General features: G+C 48.9%; 1 protein-coding gene across 1 annotated transcript in view; it reads left to right on the top strand.

The window, feature by feature from the left end:
• Positions 1-19971, top strand: part of PDIA5 (protein disulfide isomerase family A member 5) — an 89203-nt gene that overhangs the window by 29474 nt on the left and 39758 nt on the right. Inside the window, 5 exon segments of the mRNA XM_023516294.1 lie at positions 5019-5102; positions 5359-5404; positions 9478-9570; positions 12556-12616; positions 17305-17422. Of these exon segments, the coding sequence (XP_023372062.1) occupies positions 5019-5102; positions 5359-5404; positions 9478-9570; positions 12556-12616; positions 17305-17422 (402 nt within the window).

The following is a 19971-nucleotide window of genomic DNA, read 5'->3' as shown; positions in this document are numbered from 1 at the left end:
CTATCGGGTTCTCTCTGGTTTCTTTTCCTGAGGTTTAAGGTCATTGCCTCACCACATTTGTGTTCTTCCCTGCTCTTCTCCTCCCATCTGCTTGATTTTTCTCGTGCAGTGATGGCTTCCCAGATGCAAGATTGGGGGCCTGCCAGGGCAGGCCTAACATATTTCAAAGTCTTGTATTTTTCTCTAAAAATTTGCATTTGTTCCTTTATATATAAGCATGTTCAACATTACTTACCTTGGGATAAATCAACACCCAGAATTAGTGCTGTGTATATCCGGCTTCAGATACCTTCTGGCATGTTGCCATGTACTTGCTGGGGGGATATGTCCCTGTAAGGAGCGGAGCCTTAGAACTGGGGGCTGGGAAGGCAGTGGAGAGGAGGTACCGTGCACGTCTGTGTAGGAGAAGCCATATCCTTTTCTCTCTTACTCCCTTTACTCTCATCCACTGCACTACATCGTTCAGACCTTATTATGTGCCTTCTTGAGGTAGGTATCAAGGAGAATGGCCACACTGGGAGGGTCCCTGGTGTAGGGAGTCCCTTCATTAGAGGATGTTATGTGGCCACCCAGGCCTGTCCAAGTCTATGGTTCAACTCTTCCAGAACTGGTCTCTAATTGTGCCCTCCAGCCACATTCTTCCACATTGTCCTTGGGTTTCACTGAGTATATCTTGCTCACTGCTCAGCCCCCATTTTCTTCACGTCTGTGCAGTGAAGACACTTCCCTCCTTTCTTCTCCTACCCATCCCCAGGGGATCACAGGCCCGTCTGCTCAGTATTCCACCATGTTAGATGCAGCAGATGGCAGGAACAGATTTATCCCTTTGGTGGGAAAAGGCAACCCTCAGAGACTGGGGTAGCCATGGGCACAATGTTAAGGGCCCAGACAGGTAGCGGCCTTGCCTCCTGGTTTTCGGTGTAGTCACCGGGGGAAAGCTGAATATGGTTTTCTGTGGACATAAGAATGCTGGCCAATTGAGTGAGGATTGAGTTGGGAGTGGAGAGATGATGGGGATTCAGATTTTTTTTTTTTTAATCTCCATCTTATATCCTGAGTTTGGTTCCTGGTTTGGGTATCAGGATATCAAGGCAGACTGTCTTGATGCTTTGATGTTATTGACCCTGTAGAGGAATCAGAAGCTCCATTCAGCATGTGCAGACAGCTCCTGCATTTTGTAGCTCAAGAAGTCAAGGGTCGCTCCAGAGGTCGCAGACTGGCTGATGGTAGAGCCAGATGTGGAAGCTGTCGTTCCAGCTGAGCGGGGAGCTTTCCTCTCAGGAAGGTTTAGTACTTAGGCTGGACTTGTGAAGACCCTAGACACCCCCTTGTGAAGACCCTAGACACCCTTCCACCACCATGTTTCTTCTCTTTCTTCCTACTCTCACCCTCACCCTGATCCTTGGGTCTGACTCCCAGAAGTATAAGTCATCAGCCTCTTGGACAATTATTACTGTACACAAAGATCTAAGGGACACAGCACCATGTACCTGCAGCAGCCACTCCAGGCTACATCCAGAAGAGAACAGTCAGGCCTGTGTGTCTGGGTGTGGGGCGTGGGGCAGCGAGAGAAGAATGTATTGGCCTCTGTGGTCGCTCCTTCCATGTTCTTCATGGAGGAGACCACGCTCGTGGGGAGGGATGGGATGTAGCAGACCAGTGGCCTTGGTCTCACTTCCTGGACCAGTAGGTGAGTGGGTAGAGGGATGGCTAGCTCCTGTGGCGTGAGGGCCAGGAGGGCCTGTACACTGCCGGGCCCACTGTCCGTGAGCCATGGTGATATTCTTATCTAAGCAAAGCATCTTTTCCCCCTGCTCACTGCCTGTGTCTCTTTTTTTTCCCTAGAGCCTCAGTCACTGGCTGGGACAGGAAGGCAGGCAGTAGATCAATTAATTGTACTTAATCTGTCAGCCCAGATCCTTTTGAGTTCCTGAGCCTGGATAATTTTCTTCCCTTCTTGAACCTTCTGACTTTCATTGTCTGTACTGCACAATTTGTATACCTACATGCTTGCACACACACGCACACATACATATATACCTTACGAGAGACAGAATTGTAGGAGGCTGGGGAGCAGAGCTGAGAGAACACGGTCAGGAATTATCACTGGGTACATTCCTGGAGCTCCACACACAGAGAGGAAAGGCAGAAATGCAAAGCCTCATCCCAGCAACAACAGGACAGCATCATTCACTCATTCACTCAGGTTATCTAGAGAACGCCTACCATGTGCCAGCTGCTGTTGTAACCCTGGAGAAATAGCTCACCTCTATTTTGATGGGGCAGTCAGGGGATGAGCTGGAAGGATGTCAATCAGAGGAAGACATCAGGGATGGGAGGTTAGGAGTTTTGTGGCCAAGGGCTCTCAGGTCTGTGCTAGAAGCATCCTCACACAGGCAGAAAAAGAGAGGTGTGTATGGGGAAGGGGAGAGGAGAGATGTCCTGGGACTGTCGCTTAACCTAAGGAGGAAGGTTCCATAGTCTGCAACAAGGAGTTCTGTGGCAGAGATAGGCAGTTGCTTAACTGGTATGAGGGTGGCAGGCTATTGGCAGGGATGACCTCCGAGGCCACACAGAGGAACAGACGGGGAGCCTCTTGCCAGCTCTACCAGCCAACTGGGCAGCTGGTTGGTTTGGAGGCTTTCTCTTAAGAGTGGCCTGGGCCCTGAGGGAACCTGAGTCTGTCGTGGCAAGGCTGTTCCATGGCATGATTCCCCGGACCAGGCATGGATTGGGCTGGAATGAACTGAGCTCTGCCAGTCTTCTTTCTGTGTTGCGGAAGTCATAGGTAGAGGCTGCCGGCCAGGCTTGATGGAAAAGAGAGCCATCATGGCATGGGGTTTCCCCCTCCAGTGACTTCTGTGCACTGTGAGCCACCAGGGGTGGTGCTACAGTGTGAGAGGCGGGAGCAGGCCCCATGGGCACTCCTGCCAACCACCCAAATGGCTATGAGGGATGGTCCAGGCATCTGAGCCTTGGTCCCTGCCCTGGTGCTATTTGTTGTTGGTTGGGTGGATGGACAGGAGGAGGTCACAGACAGTTGAGCACAGCAGAACAAAGCCCTACAAGGAAAGTGCCAAGCGGATGGCTGTGAACACCCTGAGTCGAGCCCTCTTTCATGGGGAATTAACTCAGGCAGGGAAAGGGCACCTGATTCACAGTTGTTCTCAAACAAACCCACCACCTGCCAGTGCCACTTCACCACAGAGCCTCTGCTGGGCAGGCAGGAAGACCTGAACTGTAATAGCTGGTGTATGGAGAAGCATGTATGGCACCCCAGGGGGCTAGAGGGTAACAAAGTTCCTAGAGACCAGATGCCTTGGGCTTCCTTCTGCAGTGTGCCACGGGCCCCTCTGTCTCTCCTCCCCATCACCAGCTTTCTTTTTGGACTCTCCCTATCTTAAAGTGCCCTTGCCCCCTTTGGGGAGAAGCCTTTGCAATGTCATCAGCCTTTCCTTTCTGGATTCATCAAGCATTTCTTGAGTCCCCTCTTTCCGCCAGGCCTGGGCTAGAAGCTGTAGTGGCTGCAGAGATGGCTAGATGGCTGGGACTAGTAGAGAGGGAAACCCCTGGGTCCAGGTGAGGCAGGGCAGAGTGACACTCCCCCTCTTCCAGAGGATCCACCCGCCTCATGGGACATCTTACACCTCTCCAGTGAGACATGCTGCTGGAATTGCAGATTGCATCTTTACACCTAAAATGAAGTCCTGCAGTTCTGTGTGTTCCATTGATGAGTTTGTTTTTAGCATTTAGCTGAATGGTTTAATTAGTCATGTGTTCTGGGGCAGGTGCACGGCTGTGTGAAACTGGTGGCTGTAGATGGAGGTGAGGTGTGTGAGCAGGTGGGAGATTAAGGGCCTTGTCTCAGTTGGCTGTAATACCTGGCTAAACCACAGCCACTAGAAATGCTGGCTGTGTAGTCAGTGGTGACCGGTGGACGTGGGGTGGCTGAGATCCCTTCACTGAGTCCTGTTTGATCTGGGGAGATGGCTCTGAAGTAATAGGCAGGGGCCCGTGCATGTGGGGGTGACTGGCTGAGTGCAGAGAGGAAGGGCAGGTGAGGTCTCTGAGGGGCTGGTGCAGGCATTGAGGGCCAAACCTCATGGAGTTAGAAGGGAGAAGAGCTGGTGCAGGACACTGGTCTAGCACAGTGATCCCCAAACTTGAGCACATATCAGAATGAGCTGGAAGGCTTGTTCAATGTGATTGCTCAGGACCCAGAGATTTTGCTTTAGTAGGGCTGGAGTGGGGCTGAGAATGCATTTCTAACAGCTTCCTGGATGATGCTGATGCTGCTGGTCCAGGGACGGCACTTTGAGACCCAGGGTCTAAGAAGAAGGATGCTGGAGTTAGAGATCTTGTGATGAGTGCTTTGTACATGGTGACTGGCACCTGGGGAACATTTCTTGTTGGAAGGACTGCAAGAGGGTTACATCTTAGATGTAAGGGAGGGACACCTTTAGCCCAAGCTTTCCCCTTCCTCCTTGTGGCTTTTGTCAATACCTGATCAGATTCATAACTTCCTCAACACAGTAGTACATCTTCCAGTTGCCTAGCTCAGATGGAGTACAGCAGATGGCATACACTAAAGCTTTAAAAACGGGAATCTTGCTTGGCCCCATCCCTAGAGGAATTCTGAATTAATGATCTGGGGAGGACCAGGGAATCAGTATTTTTAATATTTCCCCAGGTAAGTTTAAAGGTCAGCCAGGATTGGAGCTTGTTCTTCTTTTTATGATGGGCCGTCTACCTCCTAAGCTTCTGAGCACTTCCTTTGGACCTGTCTGTGTCGTCACTTAGAAGTCGTGATAATGTCCTCTCCTGTCTGCTGGTCCCTGCCTCTCTCCATCAGCCCTTATCCTGTTGGTTATTCTCCTTTCTCCAAATCTCAGAGCCTGGGGATGTTAAGAGAGTTCCAAGTTACTTGGCTTAGTTCTTAGAACAACAGCAGATTTTGCTGTCAACACCTTTGTGAGGATTTCAGGTAACAAATGATTGCCGACATTTGTGTCTTTCAGTGATTCAGAGAGCAGAAAATTGTGCAAGAAGATGAAAGTTGACCTGAGCCTGAAAGACAAAAAGGTCGAATTATTCCATTACCAGTAAGTACACATGGGCATTTCCAATTTCCAAGTAAGTGCTGAAAGCTTTCATTGATATTCTCCGTGAACAGTGATTTTTAGTTAGATTAATTTTATTTCAGAATAATTTTTTCTTGTGTTTACAATTATTTCTTTTAAAAAAAAAATCCTGAACTGTGTTCAGAAGCTAAATCTTATTAAGATGCTGCAGGCACCCAAAGGTATGTATCTTCACAACCATTCTTGAAGTTAACACCTTTTTCTCTTCATTTGACAGGGATGGTGCATTTCATACTGAATATAACCGAGCTGTGACATTTAAGGTAAATTTACCTTCCTCATTCTCAGCAGAGGTGGAGTCTGAATGGACGCCCAAAGTCTGGCAGGTTCTCTCTGAGAGAAGGGAGGGCAGATTGCACAAATAGCTCTTCTGAATGACCTGAGAGGTTCTTATCTCTAGAGCATATGTCAGCAGAATATCTGGAAAAGTTTGTAACTGTTAACACAGTGGGGTTGACCCAGCCTTGGGGTAAGTTTGTGAATGTATCAGCAGTTGTCTTATGAGGTAGGTGCTGTCACTCCTCTCCCCTGCAAAGGCTAGCTCTCCTTTTCCTGTGGTTTCAAAAGCCTCTTCTCATCTCTGTGGTGGCATCCACAGTGGCCACCCCCAGGTTGGAGGGGGCTTACAGTGCCCAGGTTAGCACATGGTATAGGACAGGGGCACATTGGCACCTTTGGGCTGTACAGCTTGTTCCATATGAGATGTGCATGTCACTGAGGTATTCCCTGCCAGCAGCCCAACTTAGAAGCTGTCAGAAAAGCTCAAGTGACATTCTGCACAAGCCCCTGTAATCTCTTGGTGCTACCTCATTAGTGCAAAGCAGCTGCCCCAGCCCTGGCCCTTCTGCTGCACTTCCACTCTCCTTTTTTGTCATCAGCATCCTCTTCCCCAGCCAGTCTTCTTCAATGTCTGCCCAGGAGACATCCCCTGCCATGCTGAGACCATATGCTTTGGTCCTGACATTCTGATCTCACTTGTCTCTGACTCTCCTGTTTTTCATACTGGGTTTGAGCTTGTGCTGCTTTTATCTCTTCATCTGTCCCTCCTTCTCTGTCTGTATCTCCTTCCATTCTTTTTTTGTCTTTCCATCGGTCTGTACAGCTGTCAGTGCCCCCTCCCTCTCTCTGTCCACCTCTCTCTGCCATCCCTCAGGTCATCTCTCATGTATTCACTAACACTCATTCTTTTTTAAGTTGCTAAAGCTTTTACCTTAGGTAGGGACTCAGCCTGATGACTCATCATCTTAACACCCACCTAGACACTTTGAAAATTCTTGAGAGTTGTTTGGCCCTTCTTATTCTGTGTTAAGACGTCAACTGAAGTCATCAGAGAGAACACATGCTCCCCAGGAGCAAGATTTAGCTGGGTGGGATGGGGGAAGTACTTATGCAATGAAGGGGAGTGGGGCTGGGTCTTTGGTTTCTTTTTGGAGACTGTGGTCATCTGTGTAGCCAGGCCCTCTGAGGAATCTGTCCTGGGATACCAGAGCAGGCAGCGGCGGCTGCTTGGAACTGAAGTAGCAGGAGAGGAGCAAGGAGCCTGGTGGTCTGCTTGCTGTTGCAAGTCTGGGTGGGAACAATGGAGTCCTGACCTTTGTCCTACTTTTTCCAGGGGCAGGTGGGTGGGACTGGCTGTCTTTCCTCTTCCTTGGGAGTGGGCTGAGTATTGTCATGTCAGAGTCTTCGGCTTCAGACACACAGAGGGCATCCTTAGTCCCAGGGTTCTCAAAGCCCATAGGGCCAAGAGGGACTGGGGTAGAATCCCTGGAGTGCTCTAGGGCAGGGGAAAGGTGGCTTGGTATCTCCTCGACTGCCTGACAGCTTCTGCCTTCTCAGCGTGAGCAGCTGAGAGCAGAGCCTGCCTCAGTCACAGATTGACTTTCCATTAGCTTTTCTCCTGGGACCTGTCTCTAGAGAGATGGATGAGCCCCTGGCAGGTGGGCACACCGTCTGCAGGTGCCTTGCGTGCTCTGACTGGTATTGCTGTCATCCTGCAGGGTTGGGCAGGGGCGTGGTCACAGTGACTGCATGGCCCCTGGAGAGGGTCGAGACTAGATGAGTGAGAGCTTACTACATTTCCCCATGGACAACGATCAGGGGACTGCAAGGGAGGAACTTCTGCATAAGCAGCCTTTTGCTTACCAGATGTGTCCCCCTATGTGTCCCCCTTACTATGCCAGTGGGAAGGCTGGAGTCACTTGTGAACCTAGATTTAGGTGCCCCTCTACTGACCTTCTCCCAGGTGTGGGGGCTGTGAGGACATTGTGAAGGACAGGTGTGATGTCAGGCAGTTTCCAGGGGTTCAGAGCACGCAGAGTAGGACTGATGAGGGCGGGCTCCCCACTGCTTCCTCAGCCCTTTCCACCCAAGGTCTTGTTGAGTTAGACCAACTTGGAGAGAACTTATGGAACTTCAGTTAAATTATTATAATCCCCATCTGAAAAACAGAAGGCTGCAAGCATAAATGTCAATTGTTATTTTAAAGAGGTCTTTTCTTTCCTTTTAAAATCCATATCCTTCTTTGTTTCTTGTTGCTGAAGGGATGATTAGGACTGTGCTAACTCTGAGCTCAACTCAAGCCTAGTGTGATGGCAGGGACCCCCAGAGTAGTAGTTCCTGACCTACTTTGGGGTTCTTTTCCCACTGAGACTCTATTGAATGTGGACCTTCTGCCCCGAGCAGTGCATTTGCATACAATAAAGTCAATGTTTTGATGTGAGCCTGGGGTTTCCCAGATGCCTGAACACCCCCCCCCCTCCCCCGCTGATAACCTCAGCACTGGGTATTTCTGGAGCCCAGGCAGCGGGGTGGGGTGCCTGCCAGCATCTTTCTCAGGTGGGCAGGGGCCTCTGTAACTGTGGGTGAGTGTGGGTTTAGGGAAGGCCCTGCCTGTTCCATTTTGCTTTTGTTGTCACAGTGAAGCTTTGACAAGGGGCAGAGAAGGGGTGCACCTGCCTTTGGCCGTGGCAGAGATGGCTGTTCTTTTGCCAGTAGGCATTTCACAGTTCCACTTGGACAGACAGGAAGCACTATATGCAGGAATGTGTTCCTATAAAATCTTGGCGATCTCCCATTCTCCCATAATAGTTCTTTCTGAATAGGAGATTCCAGAAATAATAAGTCACTCAGGTCCTCTCTGTGTGGAACCAGCAGAAGGGCTGAATGCACAATTTCACTAAAAGGGCATTTCCCCTCCTCACCTTGGGCCGCCCTCCCTACAGATGTGTGTGTGCATGCGTGTGGGGCCAGGAGTGAGCAAGGTGTCCTATGACTGAAAAAGTGTACTACACACAGTACTGCCTCTGCTCGCTGGATCGCTGGAGCTTGGTTAGAGCTGACAGAAGTAATGGAATCTTGCTTGAAATTGGGAGACACAAAGGGGTTCGTCTCTTGACACAGGCAAGCTGCTCCCTTCTAGAGTGGGAAGGATGGGGGCCTGGCTGGTTTCTGGTTCCTGTTCCTGGCTCTCAGGGATATTGAGTGCCATCTCCCCAAGTAACTAAGGGGAAAGGGAATACTGCTTCTGTCCTGGACCAGTGAAGTGTAGCAGGTGGGGAGAGGAGCAAGGGTACCCCTTCTTCTGTGCCCTCTCCCAAAGGAGTAGAGAGCCAGATGTCCACCTGCCAAAGGCCAGTGAGACCCTTTATCTTGAAGGTTGTTGTCAGATCTTCACTGGGCAGCCTAGCAAGGGGCCTTCGGGAGGAGAAGTACAACAACCAGGTGCCAGGCCAGCTGGTGAGCACCCTGGCCTGGGGCTGCCAGCCTGGGCCTCACCAATAAACACACAGTGGAGGATAAGCGGGATTTAACTCACTCCAAAACCAATTTAGAGGGTGAAGTACCAAGCAGGTAATAAGTGGTGTGATTATATGCTTATGGGATTGACAGTTTTAGTGGCTGCAGGAATGTGGAAATATCCCCTCAGGAGGAGACCGGAGACCTTTGTCAATTAGTCTGAAAGACTTCTTGGAGGAAAGATGTGGCAGAAGCACTAGTGTGTCTCTTTCTGGTTAGACTCAGCCCACTCATGTCTCAGGTTTCCCCTTTATGTCCATGAAGATGCACAGTAGGTGTGGACCAGACACTCAGAGTGAGCAGACATCCTATGATTGAAAAAGCCCAGTGAGCAGGGTAGAGGTTGATTTTGGGGAGCACCTAGTGGTGATGTTAGTGCACAGTGGAAATAGCACACTTACAGGGCCCATGCCACATGCAGCCCTGTGCCCAGCACTTGGTGTACTCGGGTCTCCAAGCAGGGAAACTGGGCAGGCTCCTGATTCCCCCCGCCCCTTTCTCCTGCTAAAATGCATTTTCTCTTCTCTCTTTTTTTCCTCAGTCCATAGTGGCCTTTTTGAAGGATCCAAAAGGGCCCCCGCTGTGGGAGGAAGATCCTGGAGCCAAAGATGTTGTCCACATTGACAGTGAAAAGGTAATTTATTCCCCATCAGTTCTGATGGGTCCCAGAGGCCTTCCTGGTACCAGGGCCTCCCACAGAGAGGAGCCCAAGGGACTGAGAAAGGAGAGAGTCCCAGAACCTCTGTGCTTACCTCCAGGGATGCTCGGCCAGCATCCTCCCTGATGCTTCACTCCCCTCTCCAGCTCCTTAATGTAGCCCAGGCTAACTGAGAACTTGCTCCCATCTTCATTTTCCTTGTTTAATTATTTTAACATCTTTGGTTTTCTTTGCTTGAATATAGATTTAAATGTCTTCTCCATATTATGTAATGCTGACGTTGCTGGCATTGACTTTGCATTTTTGTTGTTGTTGTTGTTTGTTTGTAAGAATAATCTGAGAGATTTGGGTTGGATTTCCAGAGAACTGGGTCAGGTCTCGACAATTCTGAGTCGTTGTGTAACTTTGAACAAATTTACCATGTTAAGTATCAATTTCCAGATTTGGCCAGGGTGGTGGGTGGGAGAGTCTGGTTTATAGTCATCATTTGCTCTTGAGTATTTAACAAAAGCTGTGACACATCCCTGCCCCTCCTTCAGCGGCCTGCGCACCTGACCTGAATGTGCATCTGTATCCATGTGCACCTGTGTGGCGCCTTATTTGCTCAGTTGTCCCTTCCCAGAGGACAGGCAAGAACTTTTCTGTGACATTCCACATGTCTGTGAGGCCAGCAGTGCTTTTTTGTAGATGGAGGGAAAATGCTCATTCTTAACTTGGTAAAATAAAACAGCTTTTATCTTCCTCCACCCCCTCTCCCTTTTCACTTAAAATTATTGACTCTACTCTTAATGCTTGTTACCCCAGAAGGAAATGATGCTTTTTTTACTTTCTGGAGGAGGATCATATGTGATCATTGTGGGCCAACCACGTGGGTCAGTAGTGATTCAAAGTAAGGGCTGGGCGTCAGCATTCTCTGGAATAGGAAGTGCCAGTATTGTCAGCTCCAAGCTAAAACCTTTTTAAAAAGCACGTGGGGCCAAGGGAAGAGGGGCAAGCGTCAGGAAAGGATGGCACATGAGCCCACAGCTGTGGAGCCACAGACAGCCTAAATTGCATACTGCTCCTGTCATAATAAATGTTTGTAGCTTCTCTGAAGAGTGATGGCCTGGTGCCTCCTTCCACCAAATGTCATGTCCTGAACTTTCCGAGATCATTCTTCTGCACCTGCAGGAATGTTAAGCAGCAACACTTTCTCCACACCTGTGTGTAGTCCCTTATTCTCTGTGCTTTTTCCTCTCATGTGGAAATATGAGTTGTGGCTGCTTTTCTGCTCATAGAATCCCCACATAGAGTAAAATAACTAAGTCTCCAAATTTAACTTTGAGTTCCTCATCCAGTGTATGGGCTCAGAGTTCCGTATTTGTGAAGGTAATTAAGCATCTTTGAATGAAGTATCTGTTACTACTCAGGATATGAAACCAATTTGCTATGGGCTCTATAAAACCTTTTCTTCTTCCATCTTTGGTGACCAGGTTTTATCTCCAAGGGTAAAAGTGTTTGCAAAAAAAAAAGAAAGAAAGAAAGAACGTGTTTGCATCCTCCACCCCTAGTTAGGGTCGAATATCTTGGTTACTAATTCTGCCTTAAAACAAGTACCTTAACCTTTCAATTATGTAAATAAGAGTAAACTTTTTCCAGAATTTATTTTAAAATATTTTAGGTAGCCACAAAAAAAATTTCAGTCTTTTTTATCTAACTGAAAAATTGTAAACAATACACATTCATTGTTGAAAATGTAGAAAACACAGCTTAAGCATAAAGGCAAAAAGCAAACATAACTTTCCCCTGAGAGACACCCACTTCAGATATTTTTGTAGTCTTCCAGGCTTTTAAGCTAAGGCAAACAAATATTTTTACACACAAGGATGTTGTTACATTTTATATGCTGTTTTGTAACTTGCCAACTCCACTTACTCTGACGTTCACATCTTATTGTGACATTAAATATTCTTCCCCGTCATTGTTAATAGTGCAGTGGTATTGCATTGTGCAGGTTGAGCCATCATTGTTTATTTACTTAATGACTTCTTGCTGCCAGAAAGCTGCATTTCGAAATTTTCTTATTTTCCTTATTATTCAAAAGAGAAAACCGTCTAATTTTCTTCTTTGAAAACCGGTTAGAGCAGCACATTTTACTCAAAGTATGCTTTATCATGGTGCTTCATCACAGTCCTGGTTGGCTTTTTCCCATCGATCCTTGGCTCCCTATGCGCTTACACTTAACTCTTTACATTAGCACAGTGTGACCATTTGTCTTTTTACCTTTACTGTATTTACGTAGCAAGTCTTTATATATTGTTTAATAATGTGCCAGCCACTGTTCTAAGGGTCTTACAAATACGAATGATCCCTTTAGCTTGTAGCCTTGTGGAGGGTGGGCCTTATGCCTTTCTGCTCAGTGGACTCCTGGGGACAGATGATGGACTCCTGGGGACAGATGATTGGAGTAGGGCTGGAGCTGGAAAGAGATTAGCTAGAGATTAGCCTGCATGGGTACCCCCCCTTTCCCACAACGAGCAGATCCCCATCTGGTCAACTTGGGCATGTGTGAAAACAACCACTCTCACCACAGCAAAATCACTCCATACATCACATGAAGGGGCGGCCTGTTTGACAGCTTCATGGGGCAGAAATAGGTCTTTGCCATCTTTTAACTGTTGAGGTGGAGGTGAAAGTGAAGCCAGTAGCCTTGTCCTGATGACTTCCTCTCACCAGGTGGCCTTGGCAAAGCCATTTGTGCCCCTAGGGGCTCAGTTTTCCCACTTGTAACGTTGGAGGGTGGTTCAGAAGACATCATCCCTGAGAGTTTTCCAGCCGTGACTGCCCCATCCCTAAGACAGACATATCATTTCTAAAGTGCTCACCACTGCCCCCCTGCGGCTGTGGGTAACAGGGCGGGCGGAGGTCTGTCCTGGGGCTGTGTTGTGTGACCTGCTGATATGTTCTCTTTTTGTGCCTCAGGACTTTAGGCGTCTCCTGAAGAAGGAAGAGAAGCCGGTCCTGATGATGTTTTATGCCCCCTGTGAGTAAACTCTCCCCTTTGGGCCAGAGTTAGTTGTCTAGTCTCCTTGTGGGTGGTAGGTGGCTGGGGTCGTGAGGGAGGAACTAGCCTCACATCTGCACTTAACGCCAACTCAAGTCGCTCAGGGTGTCTCTGTCTGTGCCTCTTTTGCTTCATCTTTGCCTTTCCTTCTGCTCCTTCCCACCTGCGCTCCCATTGGCTTTCTCCACCTTCTGCAGCATCCTTTTGCCCAGAGCCTCGCCCGCCCACAGTGACCAGTGATGAGGCTCTCTTGTCTAGTTAGCCCCACCCACTTCTCTCAGCCTTCTGCCCCTTTTCCTGCCCGCTGGCTCCGTGTCTCACTGCTGGGGGTTCCCTCTGCAGTGCTACTACTCCACACCCCCCTGGCCACTGCTTGCCATCCAGAGCCTGGCCCTGCCTCTGGGGACAGCAGCTCAGCCAGTCCTGACTCCTGTATCCCCCTGCTGGTGCCACCTCGGAGGGGCAGGGGGAACAGAGAGAAACAGATCCCCAGTACATGGGCTCAGTCCCTGCGTGAAGCCAGAGACTGAGGAAGGGCTGAAGGGCCACTGAGACTACAGCCAGAAGACCTGGGCTCTAGTCCCTCCTGTGCTACCCCACGCCAGGTGAGCTGGCCAAGCCCTTCTGCTCTCTGGGTCTCAGTTTCCACATCTGTAAGGGAAAGGGCTGAATTGGAGCAGCAGCTTCCAAACTTCATGACTGTATGTCACAGAACTAAAAATATTTTATATTGCAACCTAGGATTAGAAGTATATATAAATGATAGAAATAAGCTGAGAAAAAGTCTCACAAAACCATGTCCTTACTACTTGCCATCTACTCTTTACTAGATGTAGCACCCATTATTTTCTGTTCTTCTTTATTTAAACATTATTGGTTATTCCTGCTGCTTCATAACCCTCTAACAAAGGGTCAGTGAACTATGGACCACAGGCTGGCTACTTTCTTTTCTTCTTTTTTTTTTTGTAAACAAAGATTTATTGGGACACGGTCATGCCCATGTGTTTATGCATTGTGGCAGCAGGGCTGTGTGGTTGTGACAGAGATGGTATGCCCCATGAAGCTTCAGATATTCACTGTCTGGGCCACCCCTGCAGTCTAAGGGGCCCCAACTTACAGATTAAAGACCCTGGATTTGAGCCTGTCAGGGCTGTTGGAGCTGTGCCTCTGTGAATTGCATGTGGCCTTCAGAAGCCACGGTCTGCATGAAGCTAGAGAGAGGGGCTGGGGGTGAGTGCCAAGTGGGTGTCCTAGGCTGTGGCTGCAGGGTCTCGAATCCCCATCCTGAGAAGTTCTTTAATCAAAGGCCCCTTCCATCTGTGCCCTCCTCTGTGATGCTGTGGTGCTTCTGCCTGACTGGAGCCTATAGCTTATTCACCATGACAACGGCCTCTCCCCAGCCCTGTTTTGATTGCTGGGTGTCCTACAGCCCCAGTCTCCCCCCAAGACCCCTTGCTGGCCCCAGGGGTGTGCCTGTCTACATGAAGAGGCCTGGAGGCTCATCTGCTGTGGGTCTGGATCCGCTCAGAGTGGTCTGCACTTGAATCCTGGCTCATACTCTTCTTTAATGCTCCTTAGTTGGTTTTGCTGGGTTTTGTTTCTTCTCAGAGGGGTCTTATTAACTGCTCTACTGTGAATTTCTTCAGGAATTATCCTGCCCACACAGCCCCTTGAGGATCGGGGCTTCATTTGGTTTACTTCAGAACCCTTTGGGACTCAAGGCGTTGGTTAAATGAAGCTGTAAAATGGATCATATGTCAGTATGCAGTACGCGTCATGAGGCAGAATCACAGCATAGCCATGCAGGTCTCAGTGGGATGACATTAATCATTTAAAAGAGCAGATCACCAGCAGTTTGCACCTGAGTGCTTGTGCCCTTTCTTACCCCCACACACCAGGCCATCTGGCAGTGTGCCCTTCCTGCTCACCACAGCAGAGACATGAGCATGTTATAATCTTTATATAATGTAAAGCTGGGGCAGGGGAGGTTAGTGCCTCACAGGTGCCACCGAGCATATTAGTGACGGGGAAGGGAGGAGAAAACTCAGAGGTTGAGGCAGACTTTTACTGGAGAGTCTGATTGGATGGCCTCCTAGGTCCTGAGGAACCCCAGGATCCTTTTTTGGTATGTATGTGTTTTCAAATGAAACAAACTCATGCATTTATGGTACTAGCCTAATCAAGCCTTCATAGCATCATAATGCAGCCTTTTCCTGGGATAGCTGTTTCCTAACTGGGAAGTCTGTTAGGACTCTGTGATCCTTTAGTCACATGTGCCATGAATAGACCCAAAGGCAGTGGGACCCTTTGGTTGTGACAAGGAATCTGGCTCCCCAGGCCCTACTGCTTATTCGATAAATGTTTGTTCACTGAATTAATGAGAAAATAAAAGGGCTGGCTGCTCTGACTTTTCAGGTATGAGAACAATAATTAGTCTTACCTCTTCCCCAGAATCCCAGTTGAATCAGTTGGAAGATAAGCTCAGATACGAATCACAGGCCCAGCTCTATTTTTGGTAAAGTTAAATTGGAAACTGGCTTGGTCTATAGCTTCCTATTACTCCTCCATCACCTCTTCCCCCCAATAACTTCTCCACCGGCCCTGCTGCTGACTTATCACCTGTTTGGGAGGGAGGGGAGGTTATGTTGCTGCCGGCTGCAGACAGGCAGCCTGGGAGAGAGGCCACACTGTGGAGACAGGCAGTAAATTATGTTCTTGATCGATGAATGTGGCCCAGCAGGTGTCAAACTCAAGTCACTGAGCCAAGAGTGGATAAGAGGCTGCAGGTGTCTCCCCTTATTTTCCCTCCTGGGGAGTAGAATGAAAGCCTCTTTCCTCTATGGCAGTATTTTCCCCACCACAGACCAGAAGGGGAAGGCTCTGTAGACACTGAGTGTCCCCTGCTGAGTGCTAGGCCCTGCCTGCCCCACCCACCCCCCACCCCCGCATTGGCTTCATCTGGGGGCTAAGTGCTGTCTCTGCAGACAAGGATGCTGAGACTCAGAGAGCCCAAATCACCAGTCCAGAGTCACAGAATAAGCAAAGGGCGAGGGGAGATGTAGGTGGGCTCTCATTCTTCCTGGAGCTGAGCTCCTTCCTCTGTGTCCCCATCACTGTGCAGCCCCCTGTTGTTCCTACCACATCACATACTCCAGTGTTCTTAGTGGAGTATTGTCCCTGTTTCCATGCCCTTCTCTGTGAATCCCTGCAGTGAAACAGTGTCCCCTGATAAGTGTGACGTTCCTTCCTTCTTGCCACATGTGATGTTCAAACTGTGGTGGCAGGTCCCAAAGAGAGGCATCTCTTTTGAGGGCAAATACTGTGGGCTTGTACTAGGCTGACATTGCAGCAGCTCCTTCTCTTCTACCCAGGCTAATGGCAGGAACCTAAGCGCAGGTTTAATATGCTGGGGTATGTGTGTGTGAAGCCATTGGCCTGTCAGAATGTCAGAGAGGTGGCTGCAGGGCATTTGAGCCCCATGTCAAGTGCCCTGCCTCTGTATCTTGTCCAGGAGGCTTGCAGCTGGGGAGTGTAGGGGCCTCCTCCCAGTCATCCAGTGTGTCTCCTCCAGGGGCCCAAGTGCCCTCTGATCTGTCTCACTCTGCTCACAGCTTGCCAAGATACTGGCTAAACACAGATTAGAGCTGCTCAGCCTTCTGCCAATGGCCCCTGTCCCCACTGTGCCTGACACATGGTTCCTGGCAGCTTTGGTTCTGTGGCCTTGAGATGCATCTCAAAGTCTGTTTGCAGCAGAACTGCTGTCTGAAAGGGTGACAGCCTGGCATGTCTGAGCAAACTGCTTCTCCTGTCCTCTAGGGTCAGTGCTCAAATGTGGCCTGCTCTGGTTTATGAGAAGAAGTTTAAAATTAAGGTCACTCTGAAGTAGAAGTGGATGTTTAGGGACAGGCTGTCCTGGTCCCGAATCTCTAAGGCTGGGGATTTCTACCACCCCAGGAGAGGAGTGTGACCATGGTGGACCACAAAGCCTGGAGAAGCTGAGCCACAAGAAGCCTCTGCTCTCAGAGCTGGAAGGGGCCTCAGGTTGTCTGGTCCGATTCCCCTCATTTACTGGAAGAAGAAACATTCCAAAGAGAGGAGGTGGCTTGTCCGAGACCATTAACAAGTAGAGGGATCATCAGAGTCTGCATTCTGAGTCCTGGCCTAGTGTTCTCCCCATGCTGGGCCCATCTATAGATATTACTTAATTATCCTTATTAATGGAAAAAAAGGAGGCACGGAAATCCCACAAGTCATGGTATTTGTGGTCACAAATTTTTCTTCTGGTGGCATTTGACCCTGGCTCGTTTGCTGGTCCTGCCTAGGCAGTGACGGGTGGCTTTAGCTGTGTACATAGGGGCTTGTGGTCCTGACCCTGTCCTGGTCCTCTGAATTCCTGTTGAACTCATGCGTCAGCCCTGAATTATTCCAAGCTCTGCTCTTCTCTAACATTTATGGAGTGAGTGGCTGCTGCGCTTTCCCGGTTTTGTGCCGTTGAGACTGCAAACTCTTTGAAGGCCAGGGCCTCTGCCTCCTATTCCTTTTGGGTTCCTGGGGACAGTCCTGAGCTTCTCAAGGCTAGACAGTGTTTGTTGGGTAGAGAATAGCTGAGCAGAGTGTGGGCCCAGCCATCTTGTAATAGATGTGGTTTCCCTCCTGCCTGTGACCAGGGTGCAGCATGTGCAAGAGGATGATGCCGCATTTCCAGAAGGCTGCCACCCAGATGCGAGGCCACTCCGTAAGTGAGGCACCATGTGCCAGGCAGGGCTGGGTCACTCGCAGATATGGGTGGGGCAGGGTGCTGGGGGTGTGCTGGGGCAGACAGGTTTTAAGATAGTGAGGATGACCGTCTCTGTGGCCCCACCACTGCTGAAATGAAGCCTCACGTTGGCCTCTCCGAAGGCTGAGAACTCCCCCGCATTACTGGGAGTAGGAGGGTTTAGTACCTGTCTGAAGCCAATGATGAAACAGTAAGGAAACCAGCAAGACACACACATGGCATTGCAGGGAGCCCAGGAACCAAGGGCAGAACATCAAGGGTTTGGAGTTACTGGAGCAGGACTCCAGAGTGCACTGAGGCATTTGCTGGGGAGCCTAGTGGCAAAGAAGAGGATACAGTGACACCAGAGTTGGACTAGAATCAAAAAGCAGGTTTATGAAGGTGTGTCCTGTCCAGGCTTTCCAAGCCCTGTGGTTTCTATGGGCTGGGAAGAGAAAGGTGAATCTGGATAGAGAATGGGAGGCCCAAGAAGGCAGGTGTTCTCCAAGGACGGGGTGCAGGAAAGTGGGAGAGGGCAGAGCAGAGACAAATGTGGCCTAAGGAGGCCCACCCAGAGGCCACAGGAGGAAGAGAAGCCACTACGGAAACTGGCATACAAGGAAGTAGGAGCCATAGGATGGTGCAGAGAGCTCAGGGGTAGCCTGGGGCATCCAGGAGGGAAGGAAAAAAATGGGGAGGGCATCAGATGTCACCAAGAGGGGGCTGAGGATCAGCCACTGAATGCTCCCTGGCCTCCTTGTCTTCCTTCCCCTTCCAGGCTTTTTTCTTCCGTGCCGCATCTGTCCATATTTTTTTTATTGTGCTAAAAACCACACACCATTACATTGACCATCATAACTATTTTTTTTTTTTTTTTGAGACAGTCTCACTATATCACCTGGGAAGAGTGCTGTGGCATCACAGTTCACAGCAACCTCAAACTCTTGGGCTTAAGCGATTCTCTTGCCTTAGCCTCCCAAGTGCTACAGGCACCCGCCACAACACCTGGCTATTTTTTTGTTGCAGTTCTTTAGCTGGCACAGGCTGGGTTCAAACCCGCCACCCTCAGTGTAGGTGGCTGGCACCATAACCATTGTGGTATGGGTGCCAAGTCCATCATAACCATTTTTAGGTTCACAGTGTAATATTTACATCATTGTACAACCAATCTCTAGAATTTTTCATCTTTCAAAACTAAAACTCTATACCCCTCTCCCTCCCCACTCCACCCATGCCCATGGTAAATACCTTTCTACTTTCTGTTTCTGTGTTCCTATTTTGGACCCTTATATGAGTGGAATCATGCAGTATTTGTTCTCTTATGATGGACTCCTTTTGCTTAACATCAGGATTCATCCATGTTATGGCATGTCACAGGATTTCCATCTTTTGTAAGGCTGAATAATATCCCTCTATATGTCTGCCATATCTCCCATGTGTCCATTGATGGGCCTTTGGGCTGCTTTCAGCTCTTGGCTACTATGACTAGTGCTGCAGTAAACATGGGTATGCAAATACCTCTTTTGAGATCCTGCTTTTAATTCTTTTGTATTTAGATTTTCTATTTTTTGCACTCACTCTTGGTCACAGAAGTGTTGTATTTTGGTGTCAGCAGGAAAGAGCTGCTGGCTCCTCTAGGGAGTGTGGAAAATTCCATATACCTTTCATGAAAGGTTATTGGGAGGGGCCATCTCAGTGGGTCTGACCAGAGTACCATAAAGGGAGATCTGAGGTCTTGAAATTGCATCATGGTCTTTATGGATCAAATTAAGTGGTGATTAGCTCAAAATCAACTTAAGAAGTTTAAGTGGCAGCACCTGGGCATGAAGACTGCCCTGCTACCTAGCTGCAAGATTGGGTTGCAGAGAACCAAAGCTTTCTCTTTTGACCTCATTCTAGGGAACAACAGGGTCCTGCTTGTTTCTCACTAATGAATTTTTAGTAACTTGCCTGGAGATGTTTGGCCTTGGGGCACACATACATCACTCCAGGGAGGTTTCACTTCACATTTTGGGGCCTTAGTAGATAAGTCTCAAGTCTAAAGACTATTTAGCCTGGAGAAAAGACTTAATTACCCACAGTTTTCTCCCTGCCTGCACTCACATGCAGTTAGAAAACTGCTCAGCTCAACTTCTAGTCTCTGTGGTGCTATGGAAGGTAAATAGCTCCAGTCCCAAATCGGATCACGAATTATCTTGGCTGCCCCGCTGAAGCAGAAGGGGACTTTGATACCAGTTGTATGTATGTCATGGACTGTTCTCAGCCAATGCCACATTCATGGCCAAACTCATGTTCCTCCAGGCCCCTCCCACGCTGCCACAGAGCTTGCTCCTGCCATGCAAAGCTAGGTCTGTCCATCTTTTGTTCTAGATCACTTTGTTTACCATTTGACAGTGATTATAATAAGTGAGCTTCTTGGGTGCAGGAACTGTGTTCAATTCGTGTCTGTTTCTTCAGCACATAGCACAGGGCCAGCTAATTGCAGGTACCCAGTACATACTGATGAATGAATAAGTGTGTGGCTCATCACTCCTGGATATATTTTATTTTAAGCTCTATATTTCTATTCACTGATGTT

The sequence above is a fragment of the Otolemur garnettii genome, unplaced genomic scaffold (genome assembly GCF_000181295.1).
Source record: "Otolemur garnettii isolate 467f Iridium unplaced genomic scaffold, OtoGar3 scaffold00089, whole genome shotgun sequence".
Lineage (NCBI taxonomy): Eukaryota > Metazoa > Chordata > Mammalia > Primates > Galagidae > Otolemur > Otolemur garnettii.
This window is presented reverse-complemented; position numbering and strand designations above follow the sequence as displayed.